Source organism: Paroedura picta, chromosome 5, assembly GCF_049243985.1.
Source record: "Paroedura picta isolate Pp20150507F chromosome 5, Ppicta_v3.0, whole genome shotgun sequence".
In the NCBI taxonomy this organism is placed as follows: Eukaryota; Metazoa; Chordata; class Lepidosauria; order Squamata; family Gekkonidae; genus Paroedura; species Paroedura picta.
The window spans coordinates 120,621,172-120,637,124 of record NC_135373.1 but is presented as its reverse complement, the minus strand read 5'-3'; the positions used below and the strand labels follow the sequence as shown (position 1 = coordinate 120,637,124).

Here is a 15,953-nt window from a genome sequence, read left to right as displayed (position 1 = left end):
TGGAAGGTTCCATTTCAGCTTTGCGTAGTGGTTAGGAGTGCGGACCTCTAATCTGGCACACCGGGTTCGATTCTGCACTCCACATGCAGCCAGCTGAGTGACCTTGGGCTCGCCACAGCACTGATAAAGCTGTTCTGACCGAGCAGTGATATCAGGGCTCTCTCAGCCTCACCCACCTCACAGGGTGTCTGTTGTGGGGAGAGGAAAGGGAAGGTGACTGTAAGCCGCTTTGAGCCTCCTTCAGGTAGAGAAAAGCGGCATATAAAAAACAACTCTTCTTCTTCTTCTTCTTCTTCTTCTTCTTCTTCTTCTTCTTCTTCTTCTTCTTTTTCTTCTTCTTCTTCTTCCTCTTCTTCCTCTTCTTCTTCTTCTTCTTCTTCTTCTTCTTCTTCTTCTTCTTCCTCTTCTTCCTCTTCTTCTTCTTTCCCACCTTCACAATGTTGCCAAATACAAACAATACCAAGCACAGGCCATCAGATGTGAGCGACAATCAAATTCCCATTGAAAACTAGGATTTGTTCATCTCAGTGAAGGCTTCATTCCTGCGCACACTTTCTTGGGAGTAAACGCCAATGATTATAGTGAGATTTATTTCTAAGTAAACATTCATTAGATTAGGCTGCCTGACACATTCCATTCCCTTAGCGGCAATTAGGTTTGGCTGTGTTATATCTGATAAAGACCGCTCTCGCTGTTTCTCTCCCAGGCACACACTCAAAAAGTCATAACCTTCCTTCATTTACACGCAGCACCATCCATCATATCTACCCCAAAGTGCAGTAAAATTTTTTGCTCATCGTAAGGGGGAATTTCAGCTCTTAAAGCTTAAAGATCTCCTGGTCAGGAGATCAAAGGGAAAAGAAAGGGAGGATTCGCTAGGCTACATGAAGAAGAATTTATTGCTTCAAAGCATACATGATGAGTTTTCCATTTTATAAAACATACAAATGCATAATCTTTGGCAAAGTCTGCAATGTCGCTACATTAAATAGAAAAAAAGAACTTTTCATTCCCCTCTCCCCTCTTTTGAAAAAAAAAAAATTAAAAGCCAACAACGTGGGATGTTGTGACTTCTTCACATGTCAGCCCGTACGAAGGATGCAAATATGCCGTCTTCCTGAGCCAGGAGATGCTCTGGTGTGTCGTATTCCAAAATGTTCCCTCGTTTCATCACAATGACCAGGTCTGCCGTCAGGATGGTGTGAACCCGATGCTGCAATTAACACAGGTATCTATTACCTTTGGGCAGTGATAATGGTGTGCTGATCCAATAGCTGACCCAAACAGCAGTCTAACAACAGTGTTTGTGCTAGCTGCAACCTCCGAACACTCTTCAAGGGTAGCCCCAAGTAGAGCATTTTGCAGTAGTCCAGCCTAGATGTAACTAAGGCATGGGTCACTGTGGCTAGAGGTGACTGATCCAGGAATAGATGCAACTGACACACCGGCCAAAGCCGGCCAAAAGTGTATGAGTATCAGAAAGATATGTGTCTGAGCTGTTAAGCATTTCTGCAGAATGCTACGTAGCCTAAACAAAGTGCCTCAGCTGGCCATGCTTGAACAGAGAAAAGAAGCAGACAGAGCTAAAGGCAAAAGTACCAGAAGGAAGTCTTGCTGCTGAGAGCCTCTACTTGTTGGTTTTCACCAACATGGTGAACAGGCCGTCCTTTTTCAGCAACAAATTGGCAGCACTGTCACACTCGACAAGGTCCCCATCCGAAAGGACCAAGACCAAGTTGGCGTCCAGGATTTGAGAGACGCGGTGCTGGAGGCCAGAAGGAAGGCGGGAAGGGAAAGAAAGAAAGAAGAATGCAAGAGAAGTCAGGAGAGCAGGCAAATAATGCCAAGAGAACACCAAGCAAAGAATAAGAAATGCGAATATAAATAGAAACAGTGGAATGCCAGTGGAAAGAACTAAACAGAGTCAGCTAGAAAGCACCGTGTTCTGCATAAGAATCCCATAAACCAGAATCTGACACACAATCCCATAGTTCTTTCCTTAGATGTGTTATCTCTTCCCCCACCTAGAGATGTCAGCCTTCAGGTGCAACCTGGGGAACCCCCGGAATTACAGCTCATCTCCAGGCAACAGAGGTCAGTCCCATGGGGAAAATGGACACTTAAAAGGTGGACTGTATTGTGTTACATCTCTCCCCAAACACCACCCTCTGCAGGCTCAAGCCCTGAAGTTTCCTGTTTTTCCCCCAACCTTACCCCCACCTAAGCTGGCAACCTTACCCCCACCTAAGCCCATCATCCTGTGCAGTAGCATCCCATTCCTCAGGATATGCCAAACAGGATATGCAGAGTTTTCTAGACGAGTCATTCTCAACCAGGCTTCCTCTTGTTCTTCCCTTCTGCTGCAGACGGACTAACGCAGCGGCCCATCTTGATACTTACAGCGATTATTACAACGGTGCGATCGGCGAAGGCCGTCATCACAACCTTCTGCAAGATGTTTTCCTAGCAAAGGAGCGATGTGACAATTACTCACTGGACAGCCTATTCTACCGTGCTTTCTTGGGCTATTTAAAGGACCAGGTCAACAGAACGCACAGCAGGTTGGGAATTTCCAACTTTAAGTATTTAAGTATATAAATTTTATATAATATAAACTTTAAGTATATAATTTTTATATAAGGTATATAAACTTTAAGTATTTAAATATATAAATTAGTTTAAGGGGGCATTTTGGGGCACGTGCACCAATGTTTCCTTATGGGGATGAAATTAAATGTGGGGCTGTGCTGCGTTGGATGATGTTTTAGGATAGCGATCCCCAACCTGTGGGCCTGTGGGCCTCGGACCACATGTGGTCCATCAACTAATTGGAAGTGGGCCGTGAAGGACGCCTTCTCCCCCCTCCCCCGGCCCTTTACTTCATCTCCCCCAGCCCTTTACAACACACTTAGGGTGTCCTTGTCTCCCACCACTCCCAGATGGGACTATCTCATTGCAGAGAAACAAGCTCAGGGTTCCCATTGATTTGTCATTGTCATGAGTTAAAATTTCCATGAAAATAAAATGTTCCTTGTGTTCCCTGTTGTGGCGTGTCTGTATCTTTTTTTGAAGGAACGTTTAAACATCACCATAGCGATCAGAGAGCGTCAGGGCAGTGGGTGAGAGTAGAGGAGTAAACTACCCCCCCCCACCGGGCCTCAGTCAAATTGTCAAGCGTTGAGTGGTCCCTGGTGATAAAAAGGTTGGGGACCACTGTTTTAGGAGGTTGGATGATGTCAAGTCTCGGCCTTTTTAAAGATTCCTGAGTCGAGACATCACCACTGATGTTTCAGGAAACCGAGGAACAGGGTTTTTTTCATAAAGCGAATCAAATTAGTTTGATAATTAAGAGTAGACCCATTGGATGGCAGAAGGGATTGCTAGGGGAAAAGGCTAAATTGGGTTCACTCCGGAGGCTGTTCATTCGTGTACTCAGCAACCTTTGTAGGCAGCCATTTTGAATGTAATCCCCTGAAACAGGACTCTGGGGACCCCTGTGGTTACGTGAGAGATCTCCAGTGCTTATACGGCCTTTCCCAGAAGTTCGGATGGCCACTGACATCACTAGACCTCCCTGGATCCCACTTCCCCTGTTGCTCTACAGGCCTAGTCTCTTTCTCCACAATGGAAATGGCAAATAATCGATCAGTTGGCTGGCTCCTGCATCTTACTTTTGTGTCCACTTCTGGAGTGCCTTGAAATCTGAAAAATATTTCAAGGGTTCCTCCACATTCAAAAGTTTGAAAAAGGCGGGGCTTCACAGAGCAGGCCATTTCAGTGTGTCTGAACTGGTTCTGACAGCAGATGTAGGACTTCTCTTTAAAGCTCAACCAACTGCAACAAGGAGCTGCAAGGGTTGCCAGACTGTCCAGTGGAGGCAGGGTTCCCCACTGCCAGGCCCTACCACCCAACAGCTGGCTGGTGGGGGGTGGGGTGGGGACTTTACCCTGAAAAAGACATTGGCTCTGCCAATTTTCAGTGGCATGCCCCTGTCACTGCCCATGTGACCCTTTAGTTACTTCAACATTGGGACGATGCTCTGTTATTTGGTCAAAAACTCTATGGTAGAAGCCAAATTTACCATAGAGTTTTGCCCAAATACCAAACTGTCTCTCTCTACAACATCCCTCCTGCTCCCAGTAACTCCCCTCCCGATTTCCTGGTGGTACGGACCCTTCCACCTCTATGATTCCAATTTTACCATAGAGTTTTGCCCAAATACCAAAGTGACTCCCTCTAGAACCTCCCTCCTGCTCCCAGTAACTCCTCTCCTGGTTCCCTGGAGGTACAGACCCTTCCAACTCTATGATTCAAGTGATAATCCTGCTGGGCTTCTGAATTCTAACAAGATCTGGCTGCTCGGACCCACTAGGTCTGCAATGAAGGGAGGTTTTGTCATAGTGTAAGCCAAGTCTTAGTGTCAAAACCTTCCTCCCTAAGAAAAAGCCAGCCAAACCAGAAGGCGAGATACTCACTGTGGCCATGTCGATGGATGCTGTGGCTTCATCCATAATAAGGATGCTGCTCTTACGTACAAAGGCTCGGGCCAGGCAGAAGAGCTGGCGCTGACCTACGCTGAAGTTCTCGCCACCTTCAGTGACCACCGCATCTGTCAAGGTATAAAGTCAAGAACGATCCATTATATCCCCCAAAGAGTATTAAGATTCAGCAACCAAACTTGCTCATGGTCCCTGATCCCAGAGGTAAAATTGGCCTCAAGCAAAGCCAGGGCTTTTTTGGCACTGGCTCCAGCCGGGTGGAACACTGTTGGAATTGCAATCAGCAAGTAATTTGGTCATTGGCCTTTAAGGGCTCTTGTTAAGCTGTTTGAACTGTGCTTGGGAGCTCAATAGTGGTGCCAGGTGGTCGGAGCAGGGATTGCAGCCCTGAGCAGTGGAAAAACCCCAGCACATGGTCTAAGCGCTCCCTTTGTTTGAGCTGATCACGGCCTACTTCCTCCTTCAGGGTGATCAGTGGGTGTGCTTTTGCTAAAGCGAGCAAGAAGCAGCCATTAGTCTCTCTGCTCTCTCCATGTGGCATTTAGTCTGCCTGCAGCCTAGTCACAAGAGGCTTGCAATGTGTTGCTTTTGTAACTACTCTTAAACTTTTGAAATCACTTCCCCTAGAGAAAATGCATGCTTTGCAGGGGGGACTGTGTAGGGGAGCCAGCCTCCAGATGGGACCTGGGGATCCCCTGGAATTATAGGTCATCTCCAGACTTAAGATATCAGTTCCCCTGGAAAAAATGATTGCTTTGGAGTTCTGAGTGGAAATTGTACATCATTAGTTTGCACATTTTCAGTGAGATTTTGTTTTGGATTTTGCCTGGGCCAGTGCAGCTGCTTATAGCCTTTTTGGAACATCAAGTAACCCCCAAATCCCTTTGTATGCTGGATTTTTTAATTTCAGCTTGTCGCTGGAGCTGAATCAGGTAGACACACCTAGACCTCCTGGCAAGGACTTGACCATGTTCTTCAGCTGGGCGATCTCCAGAGCTTCCCAAAGCGTATCATCCGTACATTTGCACTCTGGATCCAGATTAAAACTAAGGAGGAAAAGGCATTGACAAATATTCAGCAGCCTGTAACTGAACATGCATCTTTGTCTACTCTAGGCCTTGTTGGTATTACACAGTGCAGTGGCATTTAGCTAGCACCTCTCATCCAGATGGAAACAAATTCTGACCTAGAAGAAGAAGAGTTGGGTTTTATGCCCCACTTTTCACTCTCTGAAGGAGTCTCAAAGCAGCTTACAATCACCTTCTCCTCCTCTCCCCACGACAGACACCTTGTGGGGTAGGGGAGGCTGAGAGAGCTCTGAGAGAACTGCTCTGCAAGAACAGCTCTAATAGGACTGTGACTAGTCCAAGGTCCACCATTATGTATGCATGCTCCCTTCCACCAGGGGGAGGCTGTTCCAAAGTCTGGGGGGTCAGCACAGAGAAGTCCCTCCTGCGTGTCAACCCCCCTCGTGCCCCTGAGAGAGAAAGAACTACAAGAAGATCCCTTTCTTGAGATCTCAGTGCTTGGGCGGGTCCATGTGGGAGAAAGCCCTTCTTTAGATAACTGGTACTCAAACACAGTTCTAATGGGCTACACAGTGACATGCTGACAGTTTAGTCCTTACCGAATGGAACCGCTGAACAATATGGGGTCTTGGAGGATTATGGACAGCCTGGAGCGCAACATGTGGAGGGGCAGTTTAGAAATGTCAATCCCATCGATGACGATCTTCCCTGTACGGAATGACAAAGATCAATGACAAAGGGGAGAGGCAGAGGGAAACAAGGGGAGCTTTCTGTCTCCAGATAAGAAACAGACTCAAAGTTGGAGAGTAGCCAGGTGGGACCTGGGGATCCCCTTGAATTATACCTCATCTCCAGACTATCTGAAGGAAGAGGCCATGGCTCAGTGGCAACACATCTACCTGGCACGCAGAAGGTCCCAGGTTCAATCCCCGGCATCTCCAGTGAAGAGTATCAGGTGGTCGATGATGTGAAAGGCATTTGCCTGAGACCTTGGGGAGCAGCTGCCAGCCTAAGCAGGCAATACTGACCTTGATTCCAACAGTCTATTTCAGACTAAAGTATGAGCTTTTATCGTGGCATGAGCTCTGATGAGCCTGACTCAGAAAAGCACGTGCTGGAATAAATTCCGTTGTTCTTTAAGGCCCCCTTGGCCTTTTTGCTTTATCGTATCATGGTATCAGCCCTCTTATTTGGAATCAAAGAAGCCCGTGGCGTGGAACAATTTTAGAACAAGCCACCCAAAACGAAACCCAAACATCGCCAGAAGATCAGCAAGCAAAGACACAGGCTGCCTCCGACTCCAGGATTTCGCTCAGCCAAAAGGGGAGGAAAAGCTTTGATGATCCGACACGGAGTGAAACGGAATTACTGACCAGCACTGCCGCACCCCCCGCCTTTGGTTTTCTCTGCTCTTCTGTGTTCTGCTTCCCATAAAGGAAATATTTTCATTCTGCGGCGCATGATTAATGACCGGACGGAGGCAGACACTGAGCAGCGGCAAGGGAGCTGTCATGACCACGGGCTGATTCAGCCCGGGAAACAGGCCGGCTTTCTTGCCTGTTTCGCCACTTGGTTTGCAATGACTGGTAGCGTACACGTGGAGCGGCCGGAAGAGACACATAGAAAGCAAATAAATATCCAGGCATCCTTTGAGATTATACAATGGACATGGCAGGGAAGGATCCTAGAAGTAAGGGTGGACAAACCTATGCTTTCTGTTTCTTTTTCGGTTTCCCGTATTAGCAAGGCCCTGACCTGGGTCCGTTTCCGCACTGGGAAATTCACTGCCCCGGCTCCTGTGCAGGAGCACTAGTCTGGGATGAGGAGCACCGGGCCAAATGCTCCCCCGTGCGGGAGCAGGAAGAGATGGGGCAACCTACGCCGGCTCAAACTCAAGCCTGCAACCCGGCACGTTTACCAAACCTTTGAAGGGCAAATTTAGATTGTTGGGTCTCAAGTTATGTGAGGCTATTGTAAGCAGTAGGTCTTTGCCATCCCTTACCGTCAAATATGTCCACCATTCTGAAGAAAGCCAAGGACAAGGATGACTTCCCACTGCCTGTGCGACCACAGATGCCGACCTGCAAGAGAAACTTCACTGTGGCTTATTCCATCCTTTGGCTTGGGAGGGAAACCAAAGGGGGAGATTTCAGAACTGGAGAAGATATTCCTCACATGGATACATGAAGCTGCCCTTGACCAACCCATCAAGACCACTGGTCTATCAAAGTCAATTCTTTGACTGTCACCAACTCTCCAGAGGTTCTGGCAGAGGTCTTTCCCATCACCTGTTACCTGATCTCTCAATACAAGATGGGACCTGATGTTTCAGTACAAGATGGGTCCCTCTGTGGGCATGGCCTCTCCCTCTTCTATGGGGCTGCCGTAGAATGTGCCAGGCCGTTGGTCTGTTATGTTCAGCATTGTCTGCTCTGATTGGTTGAGGCTCACCAAGCACTCAGTAGAAGTTATTTGCATCACCATCTCTTCCAACTGCACTGGCAGAAAGGAGGGATGGACTGCAAGCATCTCCAGGGGTTTGGGGCCAACTTGATGACCCAAGTGACCAGGTTCACTGCCTGATGACTGATGGATGAGGTCATCTGATTTGATAGAGGTTTAATAGATTTGATAGAGGTGTAGAATATCATGCATGGGGTGGAGAGGTCTTTCCCCTCTGTACCAAAAGACTAGAACTCATGCTGGACTAGGACCACTGGTCTGACCCAGCAGGGCTCTCCTTATGTTCTTTGGATGCTGGACTAGAGATGGACCACTGGTCTGATCCAGCAGGGCTCTTCTGGTGTTCTTAGGAGGCTGGACTAAACAGACAACTGGTTTGACCAACCAGGGCTCTCCTTATGTTCTTTGGATGCTGGACTACAAGGACGATTGGTCTGATCCAGCAGGGCTCTCCTTATGTTCTTAGGATGCTGGACTAGAAGGACCACTGGTCTGATCCAACACAGCTCTCCTTATGTTTTTAGGTTGCTGGATTACACAGACCACTGATCTGATCCATCAGGCCTCTTCTTATGTTCTTTGGATGCTGGAGTAGAAGGACCATTGGTCTGATCCATCAGGCCTCTTCTTATGTTCTTATGGATACTGGGCAAAAGCAGCTGTAAGCTGTGACAACCAAGTATCTACTGGGTAAACATGGTTCAACCCAGAACCATGCTTGTAACAAATTTCATCAAGGACAATCATGGTGAACAGATCAGCAGCTTACATTGCATATAACTAAGAGAATTCAAACAAGGTATGGTCACTTGTTTAACACGTTCGTTGTAATGTCCATAGCATGGCTAGCCATATGTTGCCATACCTATGTTACTGTTGTAAGCCATTCTGGGGGTGTTTATGTGGAGGTAGCCTACAACTGCTCTAAATAAATGGACAATGATTGCAATAGAACTCCCTCACTCTCCCCCTCGTGGGGCAACCTGACAAAAGGAAGTAAATGAAAGCTGGTGTGAAACCTTCTGGCCAGGTTTGATGTAAGCCTTGACGTGCTTGAGAACAGGCTTGAGGTTGTTTTCGTAGCGGACGCACAAATTATCAATCTTGATTTCCCCTTCTTGTGGCCAGTCTTTGGGGACTTGAGAAACATCTGAAAGATGACAAAGGAGGCAGACGTGAACACCTCCAAGTTATGTCCACGGAACCAGTTATGATGCGGTAATAGTCTATCAGCATAAAAAGCATTAAAAATGACAAAAACAAAAGGCATAACAACTGCAAAAACAAAGTCACCAAAAAGCATAAAAACAACAAAATCACTGTAAGGGCCAGCAATTAGAGTCTGTACAAAAGAATGAAGTCAGGTCTCCAGACAACCAACCAAACAGATGTCTGGTAAAAGAGCAAAATTTTGGCTTGTCATTGGAAAATTAAGAGGTTGGCTCTGATGGCGATTATTGAGGGGGGCATTCATAGACAAGGAGAAACAACCAAAAAAAGGCCCCCACCTTTTCTGGCCACTCAACTCACTTCCATGGGAAAACATTTTGCATTTTTTAAATATTACACCAAGAAAATAGATAACCAATCCCTCAAGATGAACACATCAGAGGCGGCTTTAATTCTGCAGCCCAGCTTTCAGTTTCCTAAGTGTAGGGAAACATGGAAATGTTTTCAGGCATGAGATGATGCCTACTCTTTGTGCTAGGCCTTAGTCCGGGGGTCCCCAAGGAGGTGCCCAGTGCCCACCAACACCCTTTCAGGTACTAGCCAGGTGGTTTTAGAAAGTGGGCATGGTCAGGTGGGGGTTTTGCCCCGCAAGGATTCTGATTGGCCACTGGAAATCTTATTAGCTTTGCAGATTTTTTAAAAAACTGCTTTTGGCGGCTGCTGCTAGTAGAGCACAAGGATATCCACTTTGCGATGGGAGGTAAGCTCCGACAACGATTCTGTAGCCAGCTCCACCTCCTGCAGCAGCCATTTTGTGGCTGCCATCTTGTGGCAGCTATCTTGTGGATGCGTCCGTCGTGCTATGTCAGAACTCCAAAGACTTAGTCAACATGACCTTCTACTGGGAGGTGAAATGACAGGACAGGACACCTTTCAAGTCTATTGGTGAACTTGAAAATGGATCCCGCCATCCTACCCATGGTGCCTTCGTAGTTCTCCGACTCCATGTTGAGAAAACTGTTCACTTTCTTCACCGCACCCATTTGCACTTCTAGGTCTGCCAGGTTTCTCACCACCCAGTTTAAGTAGTTTGTGATCTGAAATAGAAGGGGGGAATAAGGACAGAATGGAGACTGTTGTCCCACTGGGAAGGAACAGGACAGAAGAGGAGAGAATCATGGAATCACACATGAAGCTGTCTTATACCGAAATCAGACAGTTTGTCCATCAAGGGTGGTATTGTCTGCTCAGACTGGCAGGGTCTCAGGCGGAGATCTTTCTCATTGCTTCCTACCTGGTCCTTTTAACTGGAGATGCCGGGGATTGAACCTGGGACTTTCTGCATGCCAAGCAAAGACCCTTCCACATGGCTAGAAACCAGCTCCATGATCATAGAATCATAGAATCATAGAGTTGGAAGGGGCCATACAGGCCATCTAGTCCAACCTCCTGCTCAACGCAGGATCAGCCCTAAGCATCCTAAAGCATCCAAGAAAAGTGTATATCCAACCTTTGCTTGAAGACTGCCAGTGAAGATGATGGAACAGAGAAAGAGAAGATCCCTTAGAATTGCACCTGATCAGATCAGTTCCCCTGGAGAAAATTAATGCCTTGGAGGACACACTCTGTGGCCCTGTTCATTCATTCATTCATTTATTTATTTATATTTCGACTCATATGCCGCCCCTCTCCTGAGGTCTCTCATCACTAGGGCCCATTCCACACACGTTGGATAATGCACTTTCAATGCACTTTGGCAGCTGGATTTACGTGTGTGGAACAGGATAATCTGCTTCTACAGTGCATTGAAAGTGCATTATCCAACGTGTACGGAATGGGCCCAGGATTAAAAACCTGTATAAATTTAAAATTCTAAAATATGCTACAACTAGTTCAAACATCTATCTCTAGTGCCTTTAGCTTGATGGTTAAATTGCAACCAGGCACAGAATGGAGGATATTGGGGGGGGGGGTGCTTGGCCAGGGAGCCCCATTAGATGGTCATGGTGGGTCCTGGCCTCACCCAAATGCCTGGTGGAAGAGGGCTATCTTACATGCCCTTTGGAACTTTGGGAACTCCATGAGGGCTTGCACCTTGGATGGCAACTCATTCCCCCAGGCTGGAGCCAAGACTGAATAGGCCCTGTCTCCGCCAGAGGCCAGGCACATCTGTCTGGGGCCAGGGATTGTCAGCATACTTGTTCCAGGGGACATATTAGGAGAGGAAGACCTCCACTGAGGTCCCTAAGGCTCTTTCCCCAAATCTCCAGAAGTTTCCCAACCTGGATCTGGTAACTCTCTCCCTCCCCATCTCCCACTGGAGGCCAGGGGGTCCTGACAACCCAAATAGTAGAATTTCCTGGTTGTTGCTCTTCCTTTCTTGTCCTCCCCCCCCCCCCCTGTTTTTTCAGCCCATCAAATAAAACTTGTCAGAAACAGGGAGAACAACCGGGAGAGCAATGACCTGAAAACGGTATTATGTATAAGGAAGTGGGGGGGCAGATTCAGTGAAGAAGCTGATCTGCAGAAAAAAACAAGAGTGGAAAAGCCTATGATCCCCCAGCGTGATCCTTCCCCTGGGCAAGAAGGGAGGGAAGGAAGAGACAGGCGTAAAGGCAAATGCTCTTCTTTGTGTATTCCCAAACTTTAAAATCCCCGTCTGACTTTCCACTGACGTTGGCCCCCTCGAAAGCATCTCGTGACCAAATAATGACGTAATATTCCAGAGGGTCAAGGCCGGATTCATGTTGAGTCTCAGAAGGTTAAAGGTCACTGACGAGTAACGCACGGTCCAATGAAATCTCACTACGCCCTCAGGGCTTTTTTGGTTTTGTTTCGGGTCGGGAGCATTCGGGGCCTGGGAATCTTGGTGGCTGTACGTGTTTTTTTTTAATTAGCGCCCAAACTTTGAAGCCGCTCCAAGTTGTCCCTAATTTCCTCGGCCCTGGCTCGAATCCATCACTCGCAAGATCGTTCCTTTCTGCCTTGAAACTGGAAGGACATAACCCGCCGTGGGGTGATGTGCCACACGACCTTTCCCAAGGAATCCCCAAGAGCAGGGGTAGTCAAACTGCGGCCCTCCAGATGTCCATGGACTACAATTCCCATGAGCACCTGCCAGCGAATGCTGGCAGGGGCTCATGGGAATTGTAGTCCATGGACATCTGGAGGGCTGCAGTTTGACTACCCCTGCCCTAGAGCAATCCCCATCAAGTTTGTGCGAAATGTTTCAGGGGATTCCATCATTAAGTCCAAGCAGAACTTAAGTGTGGACGTGATCTTGGGTTGCTGGTGGACTGTAACCTAAATATCAGCAGACACTGTGATGTGGAGGTCAAGAAGGCAAAGGCAGTCTTGGGCTGTACCCACAGAGGCATCACAGCTATATCGCAGGATGTCATAGTCCTGCTGGATACCACCTTGGTCAGACCCCACCTGGAGTCCTGGGTGCAGTTCTGGAGGCCTCACTTCAAAAAGGTCGTGGACAAAATGGAGAGGGTGCAGAGGAGAGCGATGGGGATGATCTGGGGCCTGGGGACCAAGCCCTAGGAGGAAAGGCTGAGGGACTTGGGAATGTTCAGCCTGGAGAAAAGGAGGTTGAGAGGGAACATGATAGCCCTCTTTAAGTATTTGAAAGGTTGTCACTTGGAGGAGGGCAGGATGCTGTTTCTGCTGGCTGCAGAGGAGAGGACACGCAGTAATGGGTTTTAACTATATGTAGAATGATATCGGCAAGATATCAGGTGGGGAAATGTCACAGTCAGGGTAGTTCAGTAGTGGAAAGGGCTGCCTCAGGAGGTGGGAGCTCCCCATCATGCACAGCCTTCAAGTAGTGGCTGGACAGATCCTTCTCCTGGATGCTTTAGGCCAATCCTGCATTGAACAGGGTGTGGGACTGGAGGACCTCCAAGGCCCCTTCCCACTCTAGGATTCTAGGTGTTTAGTTCAGCAGTGGAATAGGCTGCCTAAGGAGGTGGTGAACTCCCACCTCAATAACAGTCTTCAAGCAGCAGCTGGACAGATCCTTCTCCCGGCTGCTTTAGGCTGATCCTGCATTGAGCAGTGGGCTGGACTAGAAGGCCTGCATGGCCCCTTCCCACTGTAGGATTCTATGATTCTAGTCTCCCAGAATTACAACTGATCTCGGGGCTGCAAAGATCACTTCCTCTGGAGACAACGGGACCCTTGGAGGGTGGGCTGTGTCTGGTCTCTCCCCCAGCCTTCCCAAGTCCCACCTTCTTCAGGCTCCAGCACCAAATCTCTAGGAATTCCCCAACTCTCAATGGATTATTCCAAAGGGAGCATGAAGCTTTGCTTTCGCACTGACCGTCAAAGCATAGAGAAGCCCCAGGCCCATGATGCCGGAAGTGGGCCCGTGGGTAATGGAAGCCACGGCTGCCGTGAGGACGATGAAAGCCCCGAGATAGTCCTGCGAAGAAGAAAAGGAAAGGTGCACATCAGAGAAGGGTTGCCACTGAAGGGGAGAGGCAGGAACCCCACACTGTGCACGTTGAAGCACTTGACTTTATTCTGTTCATGGACTAAAATCCTGAAATGTGTTTTGTAGAAAGACAGTGCCGTATTTAAGTTGCTGGACTAGGTCATAGTAGAAGAAGAGCTGGTTTCCATACCCTGCTTTTCACTGGCTGAAGCAGTCTCAAAGCGGCTTACAATCTCCGTCCCTTTCCTCTCCCCACAACAGACACCCTGTGTGGTGGGTGAGGCTGAGAGAGCCCTGATATTACTGAAGAAGAAGAAGAGTTGGTTCTTATAGGCCGCTTTTCTCTACCCAAAGGAGTCTCAAAGTGGCTTACAATCTCCGTCCCTTCCTCTCCCCACAGCAGACACCCTGTGAGGTAGGTGGGGCTGAGAGAGCCCAGAGAGAACTGTGACTAGCTCAAGGTCACCCAGATGGCTGCACATGGAGGAGGAGTGGGGAATTAAACCATGTTCTCTGGAATAAACACCACTCCTCTTAGCCACAACACCATGCTTGCTGTCAGATTGGGAAGGTCAAGTTACCAGTTCCCCCTCAGTCGCGAAGCTCCCTTCATGACCTTGGTTTGATTTCCCCTACATGCCCCAAAGTAAAAGGGCTAGAGAAGAGGTTCCTGAGCTTTTTGAGCCGGTGGTTACCTTTGGAGTTTTGACACTGTGTGGTGGGCCCAGCCACAAAATGGCTACCACAAAATGGCTGCTACACAAGGCGGAGCCAGCCGCAAAAATAGCTGCTGCAGCGTAAAGATCTTTGTTGCGGGGTTGCAGAGGCTGTCTCAGTTGGCCAATCAAAAGTCTTGCTAAGCAAAAGCTCCACCCACTTTTGAAAAAAACATGGGAGCCAGGAAAATTGCTGAAAATCGCCCACAAGCACTATTTTTAGGACCCCAGGGGGTGGCCAAATTGTGGCTCTCCAGATGTCCATGGACTACAATTCCCATGAGGCCCTGCCAGTGCTGTAGTCCGTGGACATCTGGAGAGCCACAGTTTGGCCACCCCTGAACACGACACATGTATTGCATATTTTGACATTATATCTTAAGAAGTTCCATGTTTAGGAATCATATTGAAATTTAATGCCATAACTGGGGGGAATGCCATGGGAATCAGCCTTCAAGGACAGGGCTCTGGACAGCCCTTTAATGGCTCACAATCTGACCTCTGTTCCATCACATAAATGCACCCAGGGGTTTCCAAAGGATGGGAAGTGCAAACAAGGGAGCAGAGACTAGGGGGTCTAACTTGCTGATGTGATCTGCTTATATTACAATTCTGAAAATTCTGAGGCAGCTCGAAGACAAAACATGCTGAAATCCAGCCCGTGTAATGGCAACAGTTCTAACTTTATTTTGGAAAACTGAACGTGAGGAGATTTTTGGCAAACGCTGCAAGCGGACAGGTCTTGAGCATTCAAGTTTGACCCTGGCAATGAGAAGTTGATGGGATCCTCCACTGCTGAAACTTATTCCAAGAGGCCTTAGACTCTGCCTGTGAAAGCTCACCTAAAGGAAACTCTGCGGTGAATTTGAGACTGGTGCCCATGCTGGCAAATAGGTGTCCTTTCCTCAACAAGGGAAACGGCTGAGCGAAGCAAAAAGAATTCCAGCAAGGTTGAAACGAGACAAATCACCTCCCTCTTGTCTCAAGGCGCTTCAGAAACAAGCTATGCCTGACTTAACAGGCTTCCCAAATTCTCACAAGATTCCTTCCTCTTGGGAGGCTTCAGCTGCCATTTTGGTGACCTAAGCCACCACTATCATCAGCAGGACAGCCAGGGTTATCCCAAAGGATGGCCAAACTCTCATGAGAAGAAGGGATGTTACAAGAGATGGAAGCCCGGTAGGAAATTGGTGGCCATTCTGTGGGGTTGTGGGAGAAAATCTAGAAAATGTGGGATTACTCTAGGAATTCCAAAGATCTCTGTGGTTTGGCCATTGAGTTTCCAGGGCTTCCTAGAGTTACCTTATGCCACTTCTGGGTTTTCTCTGGAAGTGATGTAGCAACACAACTTATATCTCCCCCTCACTGTCCCTGCCCCTAACCCTCCCACCAGTAGGCAAGCTTGGCCTGAAAACCATAGGCAGAAAACCCGGTGGTGGAGGTTAAAATGTGTTAAGCCAGCCCTTCTGCCCACTGTTGTCTTGTTTGTGCACCGAAGTATTGAATCCCGCATACACAACAGTAGCCTTGCTAGGTAACCACATGAAATATTATCCTTATATAGTCTAATATGTGGAAAATAATACTGGCCTTTGAGGGCCTCTTTAATAGGGATGCAAGGAAATGTCTGAGGGGA

The 15,953-nt window shown here is 48.0% G+C and overlaps 1 protein-coding gene across 13 annotated transcripts in view; it reads right to left on the bottom strand.

Annotated features, from left to right (window-relative positions):
* Positions 1-881: 881 nt before the first annotated feature.
* Positions 882-15,953, bottom strand: part of ABCC9 (ATP binding cassette subfamily C member 9) — a 73,683-nt gene continuing 58,611 nt past the window's right edge. For 10 of the 13 annotated variants that reach the window (XM_077340214.1, XM_077340213.1, XM_077340217.1 and 7 more), the window contains 9 exons: positions 13,488-13,589; positions 10,137-10,257; positions 9,010-9,140; positions 7,530-7,608; positions 6,127-6,235; positions 5,442-5,545; positions 4,476-4,609; positions 2,401-2,463; positions 882-1,213 (listed from right to left, as the gene is read on the bottom strand). In XM_077340214.1, coding sequence (XP_077196329.1) covers positions 1,076-1,213; positions 2,401-2,463; positions 4,476-4,609; positions 5,442-5,545; positions 6,127-6,235; positions 7,530-7,608; positions 9,010-9,140; positions 10,137-10,257; positions 13,488-13,589 — 981 coding nt within the window. In that variant the 3' untranslated portion in view covers positions 882-1,075. Of the gene's footprint in view, positions 1,214-1,599; positions 1,766-2,400; positions 2,464-4,475; positions 4,610-5,441; positions 5,546-6,126; positions 6,236-7,529; positions 7,609-9,009; positions 9,141-10,136; positions 10,258-13,487; positions 13,590-15,953 lie in introns of all 13 variants that reach the window. The other 3 variants (XM_077340215.1, XM_077340220.1, XM_077340226.1) reach the window with 1 other exon arrangement.